At 36.0% G+C, this 21,604-nt stretch overlaps 1 protein-coding gene across 7 annotated transcripts in view; it reads right to left on the bottom strand.

Moving 5' to 3' along the window:
- Window positions 1-21,604, bottom strand: part of NFIB (nuclear factor I B) — a 174,023-nt gene that overhangs the window by 7,439 nt on the left and 144,980 nt on the right. For 3 of the 7 annotated variants that reach the window (XM_027670679.1, XM_027670680.1, XM_027670681.1), the window contains exons 10-11: window positions 18,702-18,784; window positions 10,018-10,106 (exon numbers count right to left, since the gene is read on the bottom strand). The exons of 1 other annotated variant lie outside the window; for it this stretch is intronic. In XM_027670679.1, coding sequence (XP_027526480.1) covers window positions 10,018-10,106; window positions 18,702-18,784 — 172 coding nt within the window. The remainder of the gene's footprint in view (window positions 1-10,017; window positions 10,107-18,701; window positions 18,785-21,604) is intronic. 3 more of the 7 variants (XM_027670682.1, XM_027670683.1, XM_027670684.1) reach the window with 2 other exon arrangements.

Raw genomic sequence — 21,604 nt, 5'->3', positions numbered from 1 at the left:
GAAGTCCCAACAGCACTGACAAGTTCAACAGGCACCAACCAGAACCAGGTATTGTCCCAAACAGTATTTGCAAGATGGATACTCAGAGACAGGCCTCAGCTGCTGCTGTTCAGTACCCAGCACAGACCCTGAGCAGCCTTTTCCTTAGATGTGATTCTGGCAAAACCAGAAATCCAACCCAAATAATCCTATGCTATATGGTTCTATGACTTTAAAGAAAGTCTCGTCACATTTAATCAGAAATAAAACAGCATCTTTATGTCAGTAATCATTGCCAAAGAACTAACACCAAACTGGACACACAGCATGCAAACACATCCTTCCTCTGCATTTCACTTATCAAGTTTTTCTCCTCACTAGGTCTTTCCACAAACATAACTGCTTACTTGGAAATACATTCTGGGATTAGAATGACGAGTTTCGTGATAACACATCTGAAGACTAAACCCTCTGACTGTGTTCTGTGGAGGATGCATGCTGGAAGTTTTCTTCCCTCTCTTCTTTGGTCCCCTTTTTGGACTTTTCTCTCCTGGATAAGCAGATGCACTTTTGTGGCAGTGGTGTAAAGAGTAAAACACACTCTTAATATCTATTTTAAATGTGTACAAAATAACTACATTTCACTTGGCAGACTTCTGTGGTCTTTTCAGTTGCTGCTGTATGAATATTAAAGAATGCAGTCAACTTATTTTGTCAAATCTAGGGGACATATTCCTCAGGTCTTTCATATTAAAAATAATACAAACAGCTTCTGTCATGTACTCCTATTTGATACTATTTACCTCTCTAAATCTGTTAATTTACTATTTTGACTCCTAACAATTAATTTCAGGTGTCCTGTTTTATACACACAAAAAAAGTGGAAATAACACCTGACCTGCTTATCTCAATGATGGTCAAATCCTGAAGGGAACAGCACCAATTGTATTTCATCAAGGAAATAAAATAAATATGAATATCTTAATTTTTTCAATGTCTCAAGTACAAATATTATTCAATAGAGTGTTTTGTTTTATTTTGTTTTTCAGTTGGTATATTCTTGAAGGACGCCTGAAAATCTTCATAATTTTAAACTCTTCAGAAGTTAAAAAAAAAAATCTGCTGTTTTCAAAATCTAAGATCAGCTAATACATTTCGCCAAAATTTTTCTTTTTTTGTTTCAAGTCTATTGACTATTAAAAAAAGCCTGTTATGGAAAAAAAAGTTTTGAAAATTAAAAATCACAGTTACATCACAAATCTTGAAGCACTCACAAAGACTAAACCCCAGTTATGCATGAAAGATTTTTCCAATGAGATCTGATGAAAAGATTATGTTTCAAAAAAAAATAAAGTCAATACCAGAAACTCATTTAAGAGGCTTAATTGTTTCAACTTATACTCCATCTTCCTTCACAATTTGTTTTAAAATGCATTTTTTTGCTCCTTCCTCTTTGGATTTCAGTGATGTTAAGAAATAAATTCTGAAATAACAGACAAAAAGCAAATTGCTTACAAGCACAGGGATTTGTTAAAAGAGGAATTAGTAATAAAAAAATAAAGAACCAAGAAGATTTGTTTGCTTGGGATCTGCTTGAATGTATGTTTTACAGTGCACAGTTCTTTGCTATCCTGTAACACACGATTTACAGTATTTAGTGACTTCAAACAAAATAGAAGACTAACTAAAAGAATGTAAATTTTGTTTGAGTCAACATAGTATTTAAACAATTTCTGTGGCAAAGGCTAAACACACAGGCTCCAGGTTATCTTTCTGAAGATTTACAGTGCACTTCAGTGGTTGGACACGTATATGTGTGTGACTTTTTCCTTTGTTTTAAAGTTGCCAACCTTCTAATGACTACAGTGGGTGAAGAAAACAAGTAAGTGGTGACTAAAAACAAATTACTATTCGCAGCAGCTTTTTTATCTGCTACTTCAAATACCAGACAGAGATTTTGATTTTTGTGGAAAGTGCTCAATAAAATAAGTTGTAGCAAGTGCCTAACAGGACTGTTGTTGCTGTATGACCTACAAATCTGATACAGGTGTTTCTTTAAACCTTTCAAGCCTCCCTCCTTATATTATGACCATAAGAAAAATGCAGACTGCAACAAATTCATCAGCACTGTTTATGAATCCCCAGGGAGTAACAGATTTCCCATGTTAGCACTGTGTGTATCCGACAGGAGTTTTGAAGTCCCTTGCACTGCTCACACCAAGCCTTCTGCCAGAAATGGCAGCAGAGCACCCGTGGAAATGGGAAAGCCTCACACCATCCTCCTGCAGGGCTCGAACTGCTGCCAATCCCACATCTCGGGAGATGACTGAAGTCCTGGTCTAAACATACACACTGGGCAGTTCCTGGCTGTGCTGGCAGCTGGGAAAAACAGCCATTCCCTCTGTTTTCTGGCTCTTCTTGAGCCATGATCTTCAAAGCATGATGAGTTCTGGCTATATTTTAGGAAAAAACATATTTTGGGAAAAAACCTTATCATACTACAGTAAGTCTATCTTGGGCCACCTCAGTCCTGGTTCCACTACTTACTACATGCTTACTACAGACAAAGGAAGAAACCTGACTGAAAGCTACTGAGGAGGACAGCCCTAATCACAGCGCAGAGCTCTGAGAACAGCCGTGACACAACAAATAACCAAAAGCACAACACAGGCTCTGCTAAGCTGAATGTGTATGGCTGTCTATCCAACATTCCCACAACCCCCCATTACATTTATGGCAAATTTAGCTAAATTTTCAGCTACCTTATGAGCCACAGTCTGCTTTGTAGCTCTCCAGAAATCCAGCATGCAGCCAAGCCAGACTGACAGCCCAGAAGAGTAAGGTCCTCTTGTCAACTTTGTCTGGCCCATTCTGAAGGGACCTCTGTGAGTATCGCAGTTCAGCTTCTGCTGTGGAAACCATCCATGGTTTCTCTGCAGAGCATCCTAGCAGGAGTGACAGACAGTTCCTGCTGGCTGCAAAGCAAACTCTGCCTGGATGTCCACATGGGTAGCAATAGCAGGAAACAGAATAACACCTTTTCCTTCACCACACTATCCTGCAGTTTGTGTAAGTGCCAGGTACAGTTCCAGCTCATGGTTTTACAAAAATGGAGGCAACGCTTTGCCTCTGTCCACTAAGCGCCTCAGCACCGGAGAAGTCAAAACTCTTTCCCATTGCCCAGGACACAGACAAAGTGGTTGTCCTTGAAGAAGTTAATGAAATCTCCTTCTGCCCACATGGCTTCTCCTTCCTGTAAAAAAGATCTTTGTATGTATGAGTGGAATAATGCAGGCCTACCCCACTCTCCAGCTTACTGCTCCTGAGGAAATCTATGATACGTGTGCTGACACAGGTCTTAATATAAATGCCTCTCCTTTGGAATATGAGTGAGACCTAAAAAATCTGCTCAAGGCTAAGTTTTGAAGAAAATTACATATGAGAACACCATCAGATACTGCAGTGAGATTTGTACTAGTAGCCTTTGTGATAGAGAGTACAATTTGCAGGACCACCTTCCTGAAGCATTATATCTTTAAGTAATTTCACTACCAGGAAGGGTTTTCGCTTCACCATAGCTAGACTATCAGGTGTGTTACACAGTCATCAGTCCCTCTCTATCCACAGGAAGAATAATGTATTTATCTGTTCAAATGTAATAACACAGCAAAGGAAAATTCTGCAAGCAGCCTACAGGGTTAACATTCTCCATTACAGTATCTATTACAGTTTCCAGATGTTAATTCAATGAAGATTTCTGCCATGATTTCCTCTTAAAGATAATAATTGCTGTTTCAAGAACCTCTCATTAAAATATTACTGGAATGGACCACTAGTAGTACTTACATTATGTGTATATACAGTCCACTTTGAGGGTTATAATAACATAAAGAGTATAATAATGTTAAACAATTAACTAAATGCAATAAAAAATAAATCTAATCTGACCTGAGTAAATCTGAAGTCTCTCAGATTTTTGTTTTCCACCATTTACTACCTTCTTTCTTTTATGGTTTCAGATATAAGAGTATTTCACCATTCAAAAAGTACATCTAAACCAGAGTTTCATTCTTGAGGCTTTATTACCATGTACATGAACCTACAACCTTACAGAAGGTAAATCAGATCCTGTCAAGTCACTCTTTGTACAGAAAAGGTAGAAATGCCTCCAATTTTGAGAGAAGACAACAGCAAGCCACCAAGAAAGGTTCGTCTATGTCTATACTAGGTTCCTACTTAGTTAAGGGACCTTTATCCTTTAAAATTACCAAGATAACAAGAATTTTAGAAATGTAATTTTGCTAATACCAGTGCCCTGGCTAAATTTCTATTTGTTAACATTCTGAACTGATCTCTGTAGGTAAACAGCTGCCAAATTTCCCCAAGGTGAGCACTTGTTTCAAGAGATATATTAAGTATATCTCAGGTCAATTTAGGATGACCTTTATAGTTTAGCAGGCACATACCACCCATCTAGCAGATGGAGGAGGTAAAGGCCTACTGATTTATGTACAGAAGAGGGAAAAGAGAATTCTGCTCTAAGAATACTATTTTTTCTGTTCCCTGCAGACTCCTTCTTGTGACAGTGCAACAAAAAAGGGTAAGGAAAGAATAGGAAGAGGCTACAGAGCCCATCACTAACAAAGAATACCCATAGCAGAGGAAGGACCCAGAGAAATGGTGCATGTTCCTGCTGTGCTTTGGACCATGCATGTATGATCATTTGGTGCAGGAGCAGGGCTAAAGGAAGTTTGAAAACATGCAGTTGCACAGAGAAGGCCATGACCAAGTGAAGCCAAACCATGGAGAATATGTGCTTGGGTTACCAGAGGCCACTGGGTCGGCTATGAAGAACTGACTCTCCATTTTACAGACCTGCACTACTTCATATCCTCCAATTACTACTGTTTCCATTTTAAACCATTAGGTTTTTTACCTTAGTACTTTTAAAAAATATAACTATGAATCTATCAAATTAGCATGACTAAAGAGAGACAATCCTAACAGCACCAACTAACTAAACAAATAAAACCAGTGCAGTTCTACTGCTTCAAAAGAAACAACTGGAGGTAAGCTGACAAAGTAGAAAGCTGGAGTAACCAAGGGTTAAAGATACAGTTTACACTTGGGAATTCTCTATAATATGCTCCTCCTTCCCTAGCATCTGCCAAAAATCACATGACAGGAAACATAAGATTAAGTTTGTCCCACCTAAGTGAACAAAGAGTGCTCAGAACAGGCAATCAGTTCACTGTAGAGCAAGAACTTTTCTAATCCTGCTGGAATCTGCAGTGCTGCTCAGAAAATATTACCGAAGTTGTTTTCTTTACTTTTACATCTTGCTTCTAGATCATCTCATTCATTTTGGTCACACTGCAGTTCTTGTTGCTTCTCTCATAAAGGTTAACTTCAAGCTCCAAACATAATCATGTGGAAAATGGACATTATTGATTCCTATGGTCCATTGTTCTCCCATTCTAAGTCCCTGAAGTTCAAGTTCAATCTGGAATTACATCATGTCTGGTTTCTCCTGGTTACCAGACGGCTTGAGACGTGACCACAGCTACAGAAAAAACAAACAGCCTTCTTCACGCTTCGGCTCCCCTATCGATTCAAACATAAACTTTTTTTCTTTCTCTCAAGTATGCTTCAAGTATGGAGCATGGTTAATTTAGAGATTAAGTTCCAAATTAGATTATCTAATGGCATCTTAATGGATTACTGACCCATTTCCTGTGGGATGGCAGCATGCAAGTCTGGCTTGAATACAACTAATTTCTTAGGAAGTGTTTGGAACGTATTTGCCTAGATGGAGAGGAAACAATGTTCTGCACATCTTTCTGCATTATGGAGTTGGGCAAAACTATTAGAGCTAGTAATTTAAATTTATAAAGATCAGAAATCATTAGATTTTCTCTCCACGAATATTATTACAATCAGGATACTTCAGCCTTTTTTTTCTGAAATCGTAATGAATTGATACTTCTATTCCATAATGAATTGACACTTCTATTCCAAAACATTGCCAGGGTAATGGGGACAGGAGGGAGAGATGAGGGAGGGGCAGGGGTCAGAGTATATGAATCACTGCTCTAACAGGTGTCTGTGTTTGCCAAAAAGTGCTTGCCACTGCAATGCTCTTGACTGTGTTCCTTTAGCTATGTGTTTGCTCGATATCAAACATGCATGAGGTGGTGTGCTGCAAAAGCAATCTGCACCCATTCTCACTTCCCCTCCAACTTCTTTCACAAATCAGATTATCCCATTTGATTGCTTTATCAGCATTGTTACCATAAACACAGAGTGGTGCTGGGCGGGGGAATGATGCCTGGAATGCTGAACACTCCTACAGCCAGAGCTGAGAAGGAAATTCAGCACTCTGAGAACAGAGCCCCCCTCAGCATCTCCAGGAACAAACCAGCTGTTGTATTGTGATGATGTGTGAAGATAACAGAACACAAGCAGGAAATGCTAGCCTAGTCCACTTGCCTGGATACTGTAAAGGTAATGTTAAAGTAACAGTTAACCCACAAAACTAACACAGAATGATTCTTAGAAGAATTCATATAAATAAAAACACATTTTTCAATAGCTGAGTTAAAATGTACACTTTGTCAATGAAAAGCTGCTTACAGTCTGTGAAAGACTTGCAAATACTCCAAATACTCCACATGCTCTAAAAGAGGTCGACCATGCCAGCTTTTCTGAGTATTTATACCGGAAATACTATCAATAGTGTAATAGCGGCTTAGATTCAGGATCAAACTCATTATCAGACTCATACACACACTTTTTGTCACTCTCACTCATGTCTCAAGTGTACTTTTTGCAAACACTCATGTAGTGACAGAGACTGTGTTTTCCAAAATGAGCCTTATAGATTTTCACAGCTTGCCCCTGCCTTATGTCTCCAGGAACACAATTATTATCATAGAACTGCAGTTACCAAAAAAAAGAAGGGCTTGGGGTTTTTTAATGGTTCTGAGTATCTTCTTTACATTTACACCCAAAATTGGCCTAAATTATCTTAAAAGTACTGGCGAACTTAATTCTATTGCTGTGTTTAAATATTTTTCAAAGTTCATCAGACATAATAAAATATATTTACAAATAAATACAAAAACACATACATGTATAAGAACAAATATATAAAGACGTAATATGTACAATTAATGCTCTAAGTAAACCACAAAAACCCAAAAAGAAACAAAACAAAATTGTAGATGGTTAGGTTATCAGGAGCAAAATAGAAACTACTACGTTCAAATACCTTATCAAATAACTGAGGGTCTTTTTGGCTTTTTTTTTTTTGGATGCTCACAGGATGTTTAATATATTTCCTTTAAAGATACTAGAACGTTTAGTTCAGTTAAGCAAAGTATTAATCTAGTTTTTTTTATCAATATTCCTTGCAAGTCTTCTGGTTTTGTGGAACATGGTGTATCAATGACTCAAAAGTTTCGTGGCTTGGTGTTGGGTTTTTGTCTTGCATTGTTCATGTTCTCTTCTTTTTTTGCAAAATTCAGTATTTGCACACAGACCACTACTGTCTTATACCTGAGTCTTTAAATGCCTGTAGATACATAATTTTATAAGGAAACAAAATCCCAGAAAATATGTTTCTAAACATATGTATCATATTTTGAAATCTATGCATTAGATCTACCATCAGGTATGATAGGTAACTATTAATAAGACAAAGAACACAGAAACAACAGAAGTTTTTTCATCATTCACTCTGCCCAAGTTTTCAAGGTGTGGTTCACCAAAAATGCTTCATGACAAGCTTTCAGCTTGACCATGTTTGCTCCCTGATCTCTTTAGAGACAGGGCAGTTAACACTGAAGAACTACCAACTTTTTTACCTTCTTGAGGTCACTAATATTTCAGAAAAATACTTAAAATAACCACAAAAGCCTCATGTAAGAGGTCAGATTAAGCACCATCAAAATGAGCACTGCAGATCTGAGGAAATAACATAATCAAACATTTATCAAACATTTGGGGTTGTGGAAACTTGCCTGGACTAGGATATATTTCTTTGCCAACATGTGACAATTCATTCTGCAATACATTCTCTCTCTTTTTTCTAGTGTTAATTTTGGTGTTAGAAAGTCTTATTGCTCCTTCGCCTGTGCAGGTATAATTTCTCCTCTTAGATTCTCACCTCTGTGGAATTTAAGTAATGTTGTATTCCAAAACCCAAACCCTAAAAGCAATCTACTAAGAGAGAACTGTTCGTTTCCTTGTCCCTCAAAGCTGTGCTTAATCCAAGAGCAAGTAACACAGCCAAGGCCTCTAAAGAAATGCACATGGCAGAGTTCGTGCCCAAGCTCTTCTGGCAGCACTTCTGTACGTTCCTCAGGCCAAAGTGGCAGGCAGCATTCTGGGAGTGACCTGCAAGGCAGTTTTGTCTATAATATTGAGTGGATCATGGAGCATGCTTGTATTCACCACCAACGTTTTCATGGTCACTGCTAGAAATATTTTCCCCTGCCTTTCCTTTCTTTTTACAATTTATGTCCAGGGTCTTGTATGATGGGTACTGAAAAACAGAACTCAGCAAACAGTAGGACAGTGTTTCAGCCAGTATAACCGGCATTACTTTAAAGAGGGTTCAAGTGATGACTGATTAAAACCATTCAAGAGTATTCCTAGATAGGCTGTTGTGATGTAATTTCCTAACGGCTGTCAATGCCCTGAAAAAGCAACACCCTTTGTAGTGGGAGAATAAATCAACCCCCTCTGTGCTATGCTAGTTCAGTTTGGATTCATTCCTGGCCGTGCATTGAAAACAATTACTGCATGATGGGGATCTATAATGTGAATCATAGCCCTTGAGGAGTGAGGTGAATCCATTAGCTAATTTTCCATTCCGCTATTTAATCTACAAAGACAGAAATGACACAGCCTTATTTTTACACTACAATTCTTACAGATTTAAAACATTATTCTAGAAAAAAATGGAAAAAAAAATTAAGTTTCAGATTTTGTAAACACCATTTTCAAATTCAGTAATGCCCTTCCATGTTGATTCTCAAAAGCCCCAAAACTTCTTACAATCCGTAGTACTATACAGTGTATCAAAAGGCATTTTGCACATAATATATACACACAACTACACTCACACACATTCTTACACAAACTATTCAGAAACATATATATTTTCATGTACACACAAATTTCCAGAAAGTATTTAAAATTATTTCAAGAGTGACTGGCTTTATCTGACAGGCTCCAAGCCCCCAGGTTTTACAGGTACAACTCCCATTAAGTGTTGAGTGCTGCAGATAATCCTGCACATGAAAAAGACGAAAACTGATGTATCAAAATTATGCTGACTTGTTTATACACCTATTTAGACACAAACACACCCCCACCCTCTTCTGTTATCATAATTCATTATATACCAAGAGGTGTAAAATGTAACAGTTTAATAATATAACAAAGGTTAATGGGGTTTATAGTTTGGTTTATTTGTGGAGCTTTTTTCATACAAAAAACCCCTCTTTTTTTGTGTAAATCATCCCTAATTATTCTGTTATTTAGTTGACAAATAAGATTGTTTATATCTTACCTTCATGGACATGTTAGTGATCTACATCTACACCAGCCAATTACTCGGAAAAGTCTCTATGGATAATATAGTTATTCATTGCCCAAAACAACCACCACCTCAGCCATTTATTTTTATACTGATCTACACCTCTAACAGCATTATTTTCTTTGTGTTAACACTAAGGTCCCCAAAATATGACTGGAAATGACATTTTTAAAGCCTAAGATCAGTATTCCCTTCAATTCACAAACCCGTTGCATTTGACAGCACAACATTATCGTTCCAGATGTTTAACTAAGGTAGTTTCTAAATTCAGCTTTTACATGAAGAATAACCTCAATGTGTATAGGAGAAATGCTATGCACATACTTTGATCAAATGCTGTCACATATACCTCTGGAGACCCACTAACACAGATATCGTAGCTCTATGCAACTTTTTTAGAGGTGGTGTAGGGGTGGAAATAATTAAAATGTTACCTTTGCCAAGTAATTCCCAATGTATCCTCACTGGCACTGGGGTATAAATGCCTGCCGTTTTGATTCATGGTCCAGTCACAAATTCTCAGCTGTCAATTGAAACCTAGCAGTCAGATATGGATCGAGCATACTACAGTTTTTAGTATTTAAATGAATACATGCAAACTAGTACTGTACATGGCAAAAATCTTACTTTCCCAAGAAGTAACTTTAAAAAAATAAAAGAATACAAAGAAAAATAACTTATTTTGAGAAATAAATGCCTATAGATTTGCTTAAGATAATGCTACTTTAATATGATTCGTTATTAATAAAGCATAAAAGAGTAACTAGTGTGTAGCACATAACAATTAGCCATTATTAGATTACAAACTGAGCTGGAATAAAAGGAAATGTTAATATTCAATAGTGAGATATTTTGAGAAAGAAAATAAAAATGCTGGGGTTTTTAAGCAATGCTCTATATAATGTGTATTGAGTAAAGGTCAAATACAATCAATATCTTCCAGCATGCATTTTGTAAACCATAGAAGACATGCAATTTATAGAAAATTTGCCCAAATTAAACAAACTGTTTGCCCTTATCTTTTTATTTAAGAAGAGTAAAGGTATTATGTAATTAAAGATTATTAATCTAGTGTTACTGAAACTGGTATTACTTAGCATGAAGTGATAAAATAACCTAATCTTGCTTTAGACTCAGAAAAGCAGCATTTAAAATATTTTACTGCATTTTAATATAATGAGGAATGTACTAAATGTTAGCTGAAACAAATTCTTCCCAGATCCTCAAATCATCAGTTCTGCTTTCGCAGATTGTTCAAGCAACCCTCTACAGCTCTGTTTATTTAACAGCTGCCTGATAGTGTTAGCAGATTTATTGAAAAGATATGTTGCTTATTTTTAAGCTTAAGAAAATGAACTTATCTGGCTTGTGACTAAAACATACATTTTAACCTCTGTATAGTCACACTTACATAAATTGCTGTTCCAATATATACAATACAGCACTCCAAATTGAAGATAATATTGCTAAGTTTAAATGCATTTTAGTTTTCTCTATCCATATTCACAGGTTTTAGATAGCACAGGCTACAGCAAACAAACTATAATAAACTGTTTTCACAGGAGCACAATTAATTGCAATCTTTTCCTGAAAAATACAAATGCTGAGGACAAGACAATATTGCAAACCTGACCCTGTCTGGCTGTTAGAGTCATAAGCTTCCTGCTGTTAAGGTCTGAGAAATGGAAATGTTAGTCTTTGATGTTTTCATAGCAATTGTTTCTTGTTTGTTATCTAAAGAACTCCAAGGGACCTTCTAAAGGCCATTAAAAGCATGACTAAACCACATGAAATTAACCAGAAAAGGAAACAGGCGGTCAAAAAGTTTGCTAGAGGTAACTGTGAATATGTTTAAAGAAATGGGTAAGTAAATATTTGACTTAGTCACTATACAAAACAATGTTCTAAACCTGATTTTCACAGTGAAAACATAGTAAAATATTTCAGCTCAGTTACTCAATGTACAGTAGATGTATTTCTACTATAATCCCTAAAAATGTTATCATCTTCACAACAGATATATATTTTAAAACTTTATAATTTATCTATAAAAACTCACTTCCAGCTGAAACATAAGACTGAAAGGTTAAACCCACCCATCCACCTTTTTCTTCATCTGTCACAAAATACAAAATCTATGAGTAAAAGTCAGGCATTAAAAAAATACTAAAATTACAAACTTAGTGTTACCAAATAATTTTATGCACTTAAATCTAACTCAAAGAACTGGCAAGCACTTAGCTTGCTACAGAACCTAACTGCATTTGCCATTTGAGGGAAAACAGTAAGGGATTGATATATTACATTTTAGTAAATTAGCTTCTGCACTAAATCACTATATTTTTCCTCCAATCTATATGAAAACCTTCCACAGGTAAAATTAATGTGCTAAATTTATCATTAAGAAAGCTCCGAAAGGCTTTTTAAACATATTTCATAAAGGTTAGTAATGACATGCTTCTTATTACATACTGATATGTACTTCAGTGCATATACACCAAAATATTGCAATGTAGTAATAGAACATATGTATTTTATACATATGCTGTAGACACATACATGCACATGTATATGAAGATCCATGCTACACCAGCATCACAGTTAGTGTAAACTATAGAACTATTCACTGCACCAGCTGTGCCACACTTGCAATACTGACAACACCTTGAAGAACTGCAGGTCTACTCAACTGGTTCTGTGGCAAGTCCAGGACTGCATCAATTGCACTGAAATATACCTTCCTAATGTTAAAAATTGTTGCTCCAGACTCCTCAGCAGGCTCACATAACCGCCACATTATCTTTAGAAACTAACCTGCCTGGAAAACCTTTCGGGTTGTGGGTTTCTTTATCTCCCTCACATAAAATTTTCTCTCCCAAATTACTCCTGCTGAAAGATCAAGATGTCTAAGATTTAGAAATATACCGTCAAAAGGACACAGAAATATCACTTCCAAAGTCTGCATCAGCATTCGGTGAGTGTGTTGAGTGCTTTCTGGGCAAAAAGGCTGGAAAACCTTAAAAGAACTGTGTAAACCTGAGGTCCATTTGATGGAAGAAGAAGTCTGTTCACAGCAGCAGTGGGAACGCTGCCCTTGGAGAGTGTCCAGACAGCCCAGTAGGGAAAGCCTGGGGGCACAGACCTGACATGAGCACCAAGCTTTGGAAGGATGTAGGGCACTTTATTACAGTATTATGAGTGCTATATATTGTCTGGAGTCGTACTGAAAGCTTTCTGTCTAGTTATTGTCCTAAGAGTAACTTAGGTGACCTCTAAAATCATTCCATGTTGTCAGCTGGAGATGAGAAGGCACATTCACTCTCAACCACTCTAAGCCATCTAAAAGAGTTACTCTGCAGGACATGTGAAGAGAAGAGGCAGGAAATTTAAATTCCTCGCTAGAGGAACTTAAATGATCCTCAAGAGACATCTGACAAATGCTGAAAAACTTTACTCATTTTCTCAGAGATATGACACGAACACAAAATAAATTACCTGATTTGGCATGTCATACGGTGAAAAGTCTTTCCTAGGTGCCTGTTATACAGTCTTACCCTTCAGTTTTGTCTTTTTTTAGCAAGGAAAGCCACAGGAACTTCACTTTAATAACACCTTCCATCCACAAAACATTATCAATGATTTTCTCATTTATCTCTCATCTAACCACAAAGGAACAGAGGATGGATCTGTATTCTGAAGTGGGAATGGATGCCCAGCCTTGCAGCAGATGAGGAACAATCACAGGCACCCCAGCAATTTCCTGATGCATGGCACTGCCCTCATCCCTATGATATGCCCTCCCTACAAGACTCATGAAGCAGTAGAGGAGCACAAAGCCTACTGCAAGCACTTCTCCCAGGAGGCAGTACAACTCCCTCATTCACCTCAGCTACCTTACAGGAAGGGGCCACAGGCCCAGACAGAAGCAGAGCAGTTAGACCAAGTGCTTCTGTTCCATAAAATGTCAGGAAATTGACTTTGTTTAGCACTTTCCAGAGCTGTGAGACTGATGTGAGGTTCTACCCAAGAGCTAGATTTCTCTACAGCTGTCTTCACAGTCTAAATGGGACTTTTCAAGCACAACCATCCTGCAGAGTTTTAAGTATGCAAGTCACACATACATTATAAATCCATGGGTAAGAGCATAATCTTTAATCATGGTACGAATAATTTTTAGGGGTTAGAATTTAAGCAGATTTTGTAGTCTTGTATTTAAAGAGTGGCTGTCCAAGCTAACATTCATTTCAAGCTTCTGTGACAGCTAAGGAAAGTAGATACATATTTTAGAAAGTGTAATAGGACACTGTGTTATAGCTTCTCTTACTTGAGAAAAGCCCATAAAACTTATCATTTGCATATTGTCACCGTTTTGACTGAAACTTCCTTTAAATGTGTTTCCTTTCCAGCAGGCATATGTGAAAGGTGACCTCTTAGCCATTTACATTCCTCCCTAGTGATCATGTGACCCAGTTTTACGTCAAACTGTCAATTATGATAAGGGACACAATAAGAACAGTCAAAGTGTTGATAACCTGTTTCCTGAGTTTACTGAGAAGTTCTCCTAAAGAGTCCACTTGTGTTCTTCTTTCAGCCTGCTGCTGAAAGCAAAAGTGACATTGACCCAAAACATTTTGCAAACAAATACTCTGTGTTCAGTAGACATTTAAGTTTCCAAGTTCCATAATGAATAGTACGAAGAGAACTGCATTTTTAACTGTGCAACTCAGTAAATAAAGGATATATCTGGTAAGAACTTCCTACTGAGGAGACAGGGAAGACATTTGTAGAAAATAAGAAGCTACCTACAGTTTTCTGATTTTGCATTTTAGAGACCTTTTTACTATGTACATTGAAAATGTTTGACTCATAATTGTAAAAGCTGTGTGAAAATAATGAGTACAATATACCACACCCAGAAAGTCCACGCTCTAGTGAAAACCATGTCACAGTGATTATCAGAGCAAAGATTGGAGGAGTTCACTAGCTCCTCGGCAATTGGGCCAGCATTAGTTAGCACTTTACTGTGACAGGAAAAGTGTAGAGGTCATTGTCTTCACACACCTCAATAGTTATCCAATTTATTTATGTTTTCTTATTAAAGATAGAATCACCCATACAATGCCCCAAGGTATATAAAAGTTAAGTAAATGGTCAAGAAAGAAAACCTTTCAGTTATTTAATTCATTCTAACAGAAATCTTACAGAAACCATTAGTCTGTATTTGCAATAAATACAAATGTCTTTGTATGTATCCATCCATCCATCCTTTTATCTTTTTATACTGTTTACACAGGTAAAGTTCACAACTGATATTTCTAACTTTATTGCCAGAAACAATATAACCTGAATGTCATTTCAAAAACATAATAAATCCATGAAGTTGAGATGCCAGAAATGCCATCACATAACCATGAGAGTTCTGATCATTAAGACTTTGTTACTGAATTAATGTTCTTGCCATTAAAGTTAATAAGCCAAAAGAATAGAGATACAAATAGAATCTGGCAAGGAATTGTGTCCACTTGTAGAAGGCTGAATTTGACTAACTTTCCTCAATTTGTTGCTTTTTCCTCTAGTCTAGGCTTAGAAAACTCAAATCTTCAACAAATGCAAATTAGAGAAATAAAGGGGAAAAAAGGTGCTCCCATACAGTTGGAAGGATTATCCAACCTTTTATGCACAATTTACTTAAGATGTTTCAGCACAGATGAAGAGCACTGAGCATTAGATTTGACTTCATAAAATAATTCCACCAACCACCAACAGTAAAATTAAGAAAATCTCTGTCATTCAGGTACTAGCTCTTTCCACTTCACTTGCCCCTTTTCAAGAAAAGAAAAATGAGTGGTCACTAATATTTTGCAATATTCAGAAGGGGGCTGATATGAATTTTTTACAACAAAATGCCAAGATAGGCATGACTCTCTGTATGCCACAGAAGCGAGATACATTTTGTAACTATTCATGCCACACTATAAAAATACTTGGCATTTCAAGGCAGGTAATGGGAAGATCCACCAGCAATTGCATCAGAAAGTGGACTACATAGTTATAATTCCCCAATAGAACCTGGTCTTCCTAACTATCAATGTAACATGATAAGTAATGCATATAACGCCATATTTTCACAGTACCTATACCAGTAAAAGCTAACAAACTCTCTCATTGGTCCTATTATGTACTGTCTTTCTAAGTTTTATTCAGTGTTTCCCATCTAAATATGAGTATTCCAGGGCAGCTGTGCTATAAATTGTTTACTGGAAGTTCTAGAAAGCTATCACTTTGTCAAGATTCTGTGTGTGCATGTGTTGCAAAATACATGTGTAACATTTAAATTTATTGTGGTTACTGTAATTTAAATGGGCTACATAATGGTTCTTTTTAACAATAAAAAGTACTCAAGGGTACATGCCAATATTTCTCATAACCAGAGAGAATAAATCTTCATAAAGACTCCTCCAATGAGGTAAAAAATGTACCGGTGACAATATTTATTCTTGAAGGGTCAATGTGCATTACAGGGTATGGTGAATATTTAAAAGACCTCTCTGGAACTAAAACCATTGGCTTTCTAATTTAGAATTTCTCTCCAGTAATACAAAATGATTGATTGCCTTTATTTCATGTACCCCTTGATTTTTCTTTTCATTCATCATGGGCTGCTTTAAACCAAATGCATTTAAAATCTGCCACAAGAAGAGTGGTCTCTTTTAAATTGTTGTAAAGAAATGAAAGGACATAGTAAATCAATCCCATTTTTACTTTACCAAAGGATAACCTTTGCTCTACTGAAGTTGTTTAGACAATCTCAATGCTCTACCTCACTTTCTGGGTAATATATGTATATGGCACTGTCATCTCCAACATGCCTTTAAAGTTGAGTGAAGGTAATTAATTAATTAGAAACTTACATATACATACTTATATATTCATATTTATCCATCTGAAAAACTTTTTTGTTAAAGTATACTGTTCTTTCAAGTGGTTTCAGCTGTACATTCTATTCATTAGTTTCCTATATATGTACAGGCATACATACACACACACAAACACACTGAGGCAAGCATAGATATGTCCATTGTATATATTAGAAGAGAAGAGAGAATTAACAGCAAAGACAATAACACAATTTTTAAATTTACTCTATGGCTCATTGGTCACCAATTGATGCTCTTGAATTAATATAATGAGACTATTAAGCAATATATTTTATCAGGGAGAACATTGGTTTAACAAAGTGGCATTGAATAATTCACTCAGAGAGTGAGTAACCGAGTTTCCCCTTTCCCCTAAGCCACCTGGCCACATGTTTTACCATGAAGGGGAGCTTAAGATGCAGTGCATGTAAACACCAAAGACCCTTGAGATCCCTCTCACTTTTATATTCCAACTACACTGCTGAAATTTTTAAAAAATCTACTTCTATCTGCACAAAGCCAAAAATAAATAGAAGATGCACAACACTATCAATATATGCTTTTTATGTCACAAACCCAGCCAGGAGAAAATAAAGGGTCCTTCCACTACTTTCTGGCATATGACAAAAGTTTGTAAGTCTTTCAGTGAACTTGGAAGAAGGTCGAATGGGCTTAGGCAGTAGCAAATTTGCAGAAAAAATGGTGTCCAAAAATATGGAGTGAAAAAAATTATTGCACATTCCCAAATTAACTGGATGTCAGAGACGTTTCAAAGGATACTGTGTAAAACAGCACAAGAAGTCCACAAATTACATGCACTGTGCTTAAAGAAAGATATTGTATATGTTTTAAAACACAATAAACATATACTGTGTATGTTTTAAAAAGAGCCATGTTATAGTAATTGCAAAACATTTCATAAAACAAAAATCTTTGAGAGGGTAAAAACTCCCAACAAAACACTATGCCAGAGAAATTAATGGTTGGCAAACCCACTAAATGTCATTTGGTATTTTCAGAGTGTATACATGTTTGCAGTTAGGTCTCACTAGTTAAAAAAAAAAAGTTGGCAAAGCACCAACTACTTTAAATAAACTATCATCTTTATGATTTTCTCTGAACTCTGCATGTGGTGACCTTTAAAATGGACATACTGCCACCTTGCCCTCGGAGTGGGTAGAGATAGGGAGTTTCAGCTGAAGCAGAACAGGTAGGTTTTACTGAAAAATTAAAGAGGCATGTGTACAAACTGCAGACAGGAACCCAAGTCTGAGAAAAAAATATATTACAACAAATATCAAGGACTACTTAACAGCCCCTTTCTTATTGCCCCAATCAGTTTTTTTCTTTATAAGATTTTACATGCTGTGAATTTCAAAGTACTCTACTGTTAAGATCTAGGAGGAACACAAACACACATCATAAAGTATGTTAAAATTCTAAAGGGTCTGAATTTATGTTTGTTTCTAGTAATGTAGCATTTCTGTATGTGCATGGCCTTGCTACTGACTGCAGCTAATTTATTTGTATGCCACCATTAATCTCGGCTGTATATTTTCACAGTTTGGGTAAACACTTCATTTGCATTAAATTTACAGCATTAATGAGATGTGAAATTCAAAATGCTACTTGAAACATAAATGATGTAAAAAACTAGAACAAAAACATGGTTTTATCACATTTGAAATCAGCAGACCAATTTAAGCCTATTAAACTAGAAGTGATGATGTGTTGCATTCAGAATTTGGTTTTATAACTGATCTTCTAAAACTAAAATGAAGAAATGTGTTAAATATCTGGGGAAAAAACAAAATAGCTTGAAAATAATAAATTGGATTTTCTGCTTTGGAAATTTTGCTTATTTTTTTAAACAGATTTTGAAATCAATATTTGTTTCTTAAACAGCTCATTCTCCTTCCTAAAATTCTATTAAAGATTACATGTATGAGCTCTTGAAAAATAAAATAATGAAAGAAATATGGTTAGAAGTTCCTTAAGATGGCACAAATCTAAGAAATACAGCATAGGCTAAATTGGTATTTCTCAAAGGGTTCAATTGTTTTGAATAAACTTCATCTTCACATGACAAATACTGAAACCCTTAGGATTTCAATCTAATCCAAGATAACAGTGGCAGCACGTAGGAAGGTAATATCGCAAAGGCTTCTCTATATCATCACACCTATGTGAAACTTGCCCACCTGTTGCTGGTGTAGGAAGGATGGGTCTCTTGGGCTTAGTCCCACATATCGATTGGCTTGGGATGTGCCTGAGGCTGTGTAGGCTGATTAAGGAAGAACAAAACATATTGATAAAAATACCAACCTATCATAACTATTACCTTGTGCAGGTACAGTACAAATATGAGAGATCCAGAGTTATGATTTTGCATTATATAGGATGTGTCTGTGGTTTTCCTTTAGTCAAGAAGAAGCAAAAGAAAAACTGGACCAAATATAGGAGGGCATGTGTAAATTCCTATAAACTTCAATGGAAGCTGCATGTGTAAATTATAATGATATCTCTTTTAAATAATAGTTCCTCTGATTAATTTTTGTCAAGTGATGTCTTAACATATTTATTTGAAGGAATCACAATTCTTATTTCCATTATACCAATCTAAAGCTCCTGTGAAATCACTGAAATTACAATGTTGAGAAAAAATATTAATATACACATTATCTTTACTGCTGTGAAGACCCTGTTAAAAAAAAAACAACAAAACAAACCACAACTGTAAAAGAACAACAAAAATTAGAATAAAAAGTTTAGTTTACTTATGTGTCATGAAATGAATCTTTACAGGCCTTTGAAAATGGGATGTAATCTGATTAGAATTTTCATAAGAAAGGAACTAATTCTTACTGGGCAATATTATAGTAAATATTCAACTCTCCCATTCATCAGGAAACAACTTTTTCCCATGGGAAAAATTTAAAGAAGTCTCTCGCTGTCTGCTACAGAAGATTGAAGAAATCCATTTCTGAGGAGAAAGAGAATGACAAGTGTTGCTGGGATTAGCTACAGGATATGAATACTTCACCTGTAGGACACGTTCCTGTCTGGTCTCTGCCAGCAATCCCTAAAAGCCATTACCTGTTCATGGCTTTTATTGGCACATATCTAGTTACTTAGGTGGTCTTACTCAACTGCCCAGTGTAGAGATGTCCACACTGCAACTTGAACTATCTCAGCCTGGAAACTTGCTGGCAAAATAGCAAAGACTTAATAGCAAAACCACTAAAAATGGACAGACACATACAAGGATACCAGTGCGAAGCTAGATGGCCGTAATTACTGAACTGGCCTGTTAGTACTAAAGTCACACAGAAAATACAAGCAAGCAAAATGCATTAATTAAAAAAAAAAATTAAAAATGCTATATACAGTAAACAGACTTTACCAAAAAACTGTCATAAAAATTAACAAGTTATTAGAAGGAAATTATGTTGGAGGCCACAGGGTTCTCCAAATATGATTAAAGCCTGCTGTTTCTTATTCAAAACAATTCTGCTATTGCATTTCAGAATGAAAAGGAGTGCTAATCATTTAATTGCTATTTAATTCTCATCAGACTGAATAATCATGATAACTTGTTGGCCAAGCATAAGTTATATAAATATATATCAATATATATTTTCAACCAATCAGTCAGTTATTGCAAATAAAAGTAAAACTGTGCCATAAAGTATATTCAGTGTTGATTTTCCCATTAAGTTAACATTAGCACTTTCTGAGATGGGTCTATTATGACTGATAATACAGTTTATATGTATTCATATATATATTCATAATTTATGTATCAGCTGGACACGATCTCTCATTTTTTGCTATTTTCTTCATCAACAAGCTACATTTCTTCATGTGTTTTGCTGTTACAGTAACAAGCCAATTTCAAAGGGATTTACCAGCAGATAGACTACTGCAGTGCTCTGAAAATCGTAACACCCTAAGCATGTAGCACTTATACACTATCTGGCACATTCAAATAAAATTTGCACAAAAGGATGTTTTTCTGCTATTATCTATGTGCTGCAATGGCAAGAAGTTAACTTGCAAACTGCTATGGAAGCTCGAGGAGGCCTTATTTCAAGTATCTAAGTCAAGATGTTCTAAGATTCAGTGGGAATTAGCTACCCAAGTTCCCATGAATCACACAACAAACTGAGAGATGATTTAATTGGAAAATATAGTCCTAACCATACCCTTAGTAGTAGGACAATGAACAGATTAGGTATGCTTTCCTGTAATGTTGAATATTAAGATCAGATTACCAGAAAACATCTCAACACAGTCCTGGCACTGTGTGTGCTCTTTTGGCCATTTGTATCAGAAACCCTGACCTCATCTGACACAGATATGTAGGCCAAGTAAGATCATGACAAATAGCAAACAGAATGAAACCATCAATACTTGAACTCAGTGTTCTCAGTTTTCTGTTCTGGTCCAAATGTTTAGAGCAACAGTTTCTTCTTTGCTGCTAAAACTAACTCTTCTTAAAAGGTGCAAGAACTGTACCACAAACCACCAGTGGGGCTACAGATACACTCTACCACTCTTAACAAAACTACTACACTGAAAGAAGAGCTGAAATGCTTCCAGGAATCTATCCATATAATTATTTGTTTATACTTAAACAGTAGTTTGTCCAAACATTTTATCCTTTTATAATACACATAAATTCTTAACCTCTTTTTTCTCTTTTACATCTTGACCACTCCTATGCACAAGTCTCGCATCTGCTTCATATTCTAATGAAAAGATTTCAAGGAGTGTGACACTTGAAAAGCATACAGTTTATGGTCTCCGTTAATGACAGACCAAAAGTTATCGTCTGGATTTGCAGTTCAAATATCAAATTGGTCTAGAAAAAATAATCTTAATGTAACAGACCCTAAAGCATCTATTTTTAGACTAGTAATTTTTTTTCCAAAGTGTATATAAAGTGTATAAAAATCTCCACCACTCTGATAAACAACAGCACCACTGGCCATCTCAAGTCCGAGTAAAAGTTCAAATACAACAGAAATGCAGAACATAGTAAAAATGCAACATTTTGCACAACTAAACATGAGTATTTGGAAGAGATTAGCCTAGATATAGT

The sequence above is a fragment of the Neopelma chrysocephalum genome, unplaced genomic scaffold (genome assembly GCF_003984885.1).
Source record: "Neopelma chrysocephalum unplaced genomic scaffold, ASM398488v2 Primary Assembly neopelma1_96921, whole genome shotgun sequence".
Lineage (NCBI taxonomy): Eukaryota > Metazoa > Chordata > Aves > Passeriformes > Pipridae > Neopelma > Neopelma chrysocephalum.
The sequence above is the reverse complement of the archived record's forward strand: the minus strand, read 5'-3'. Positions and strand labels throughout refer to the sequence as shown.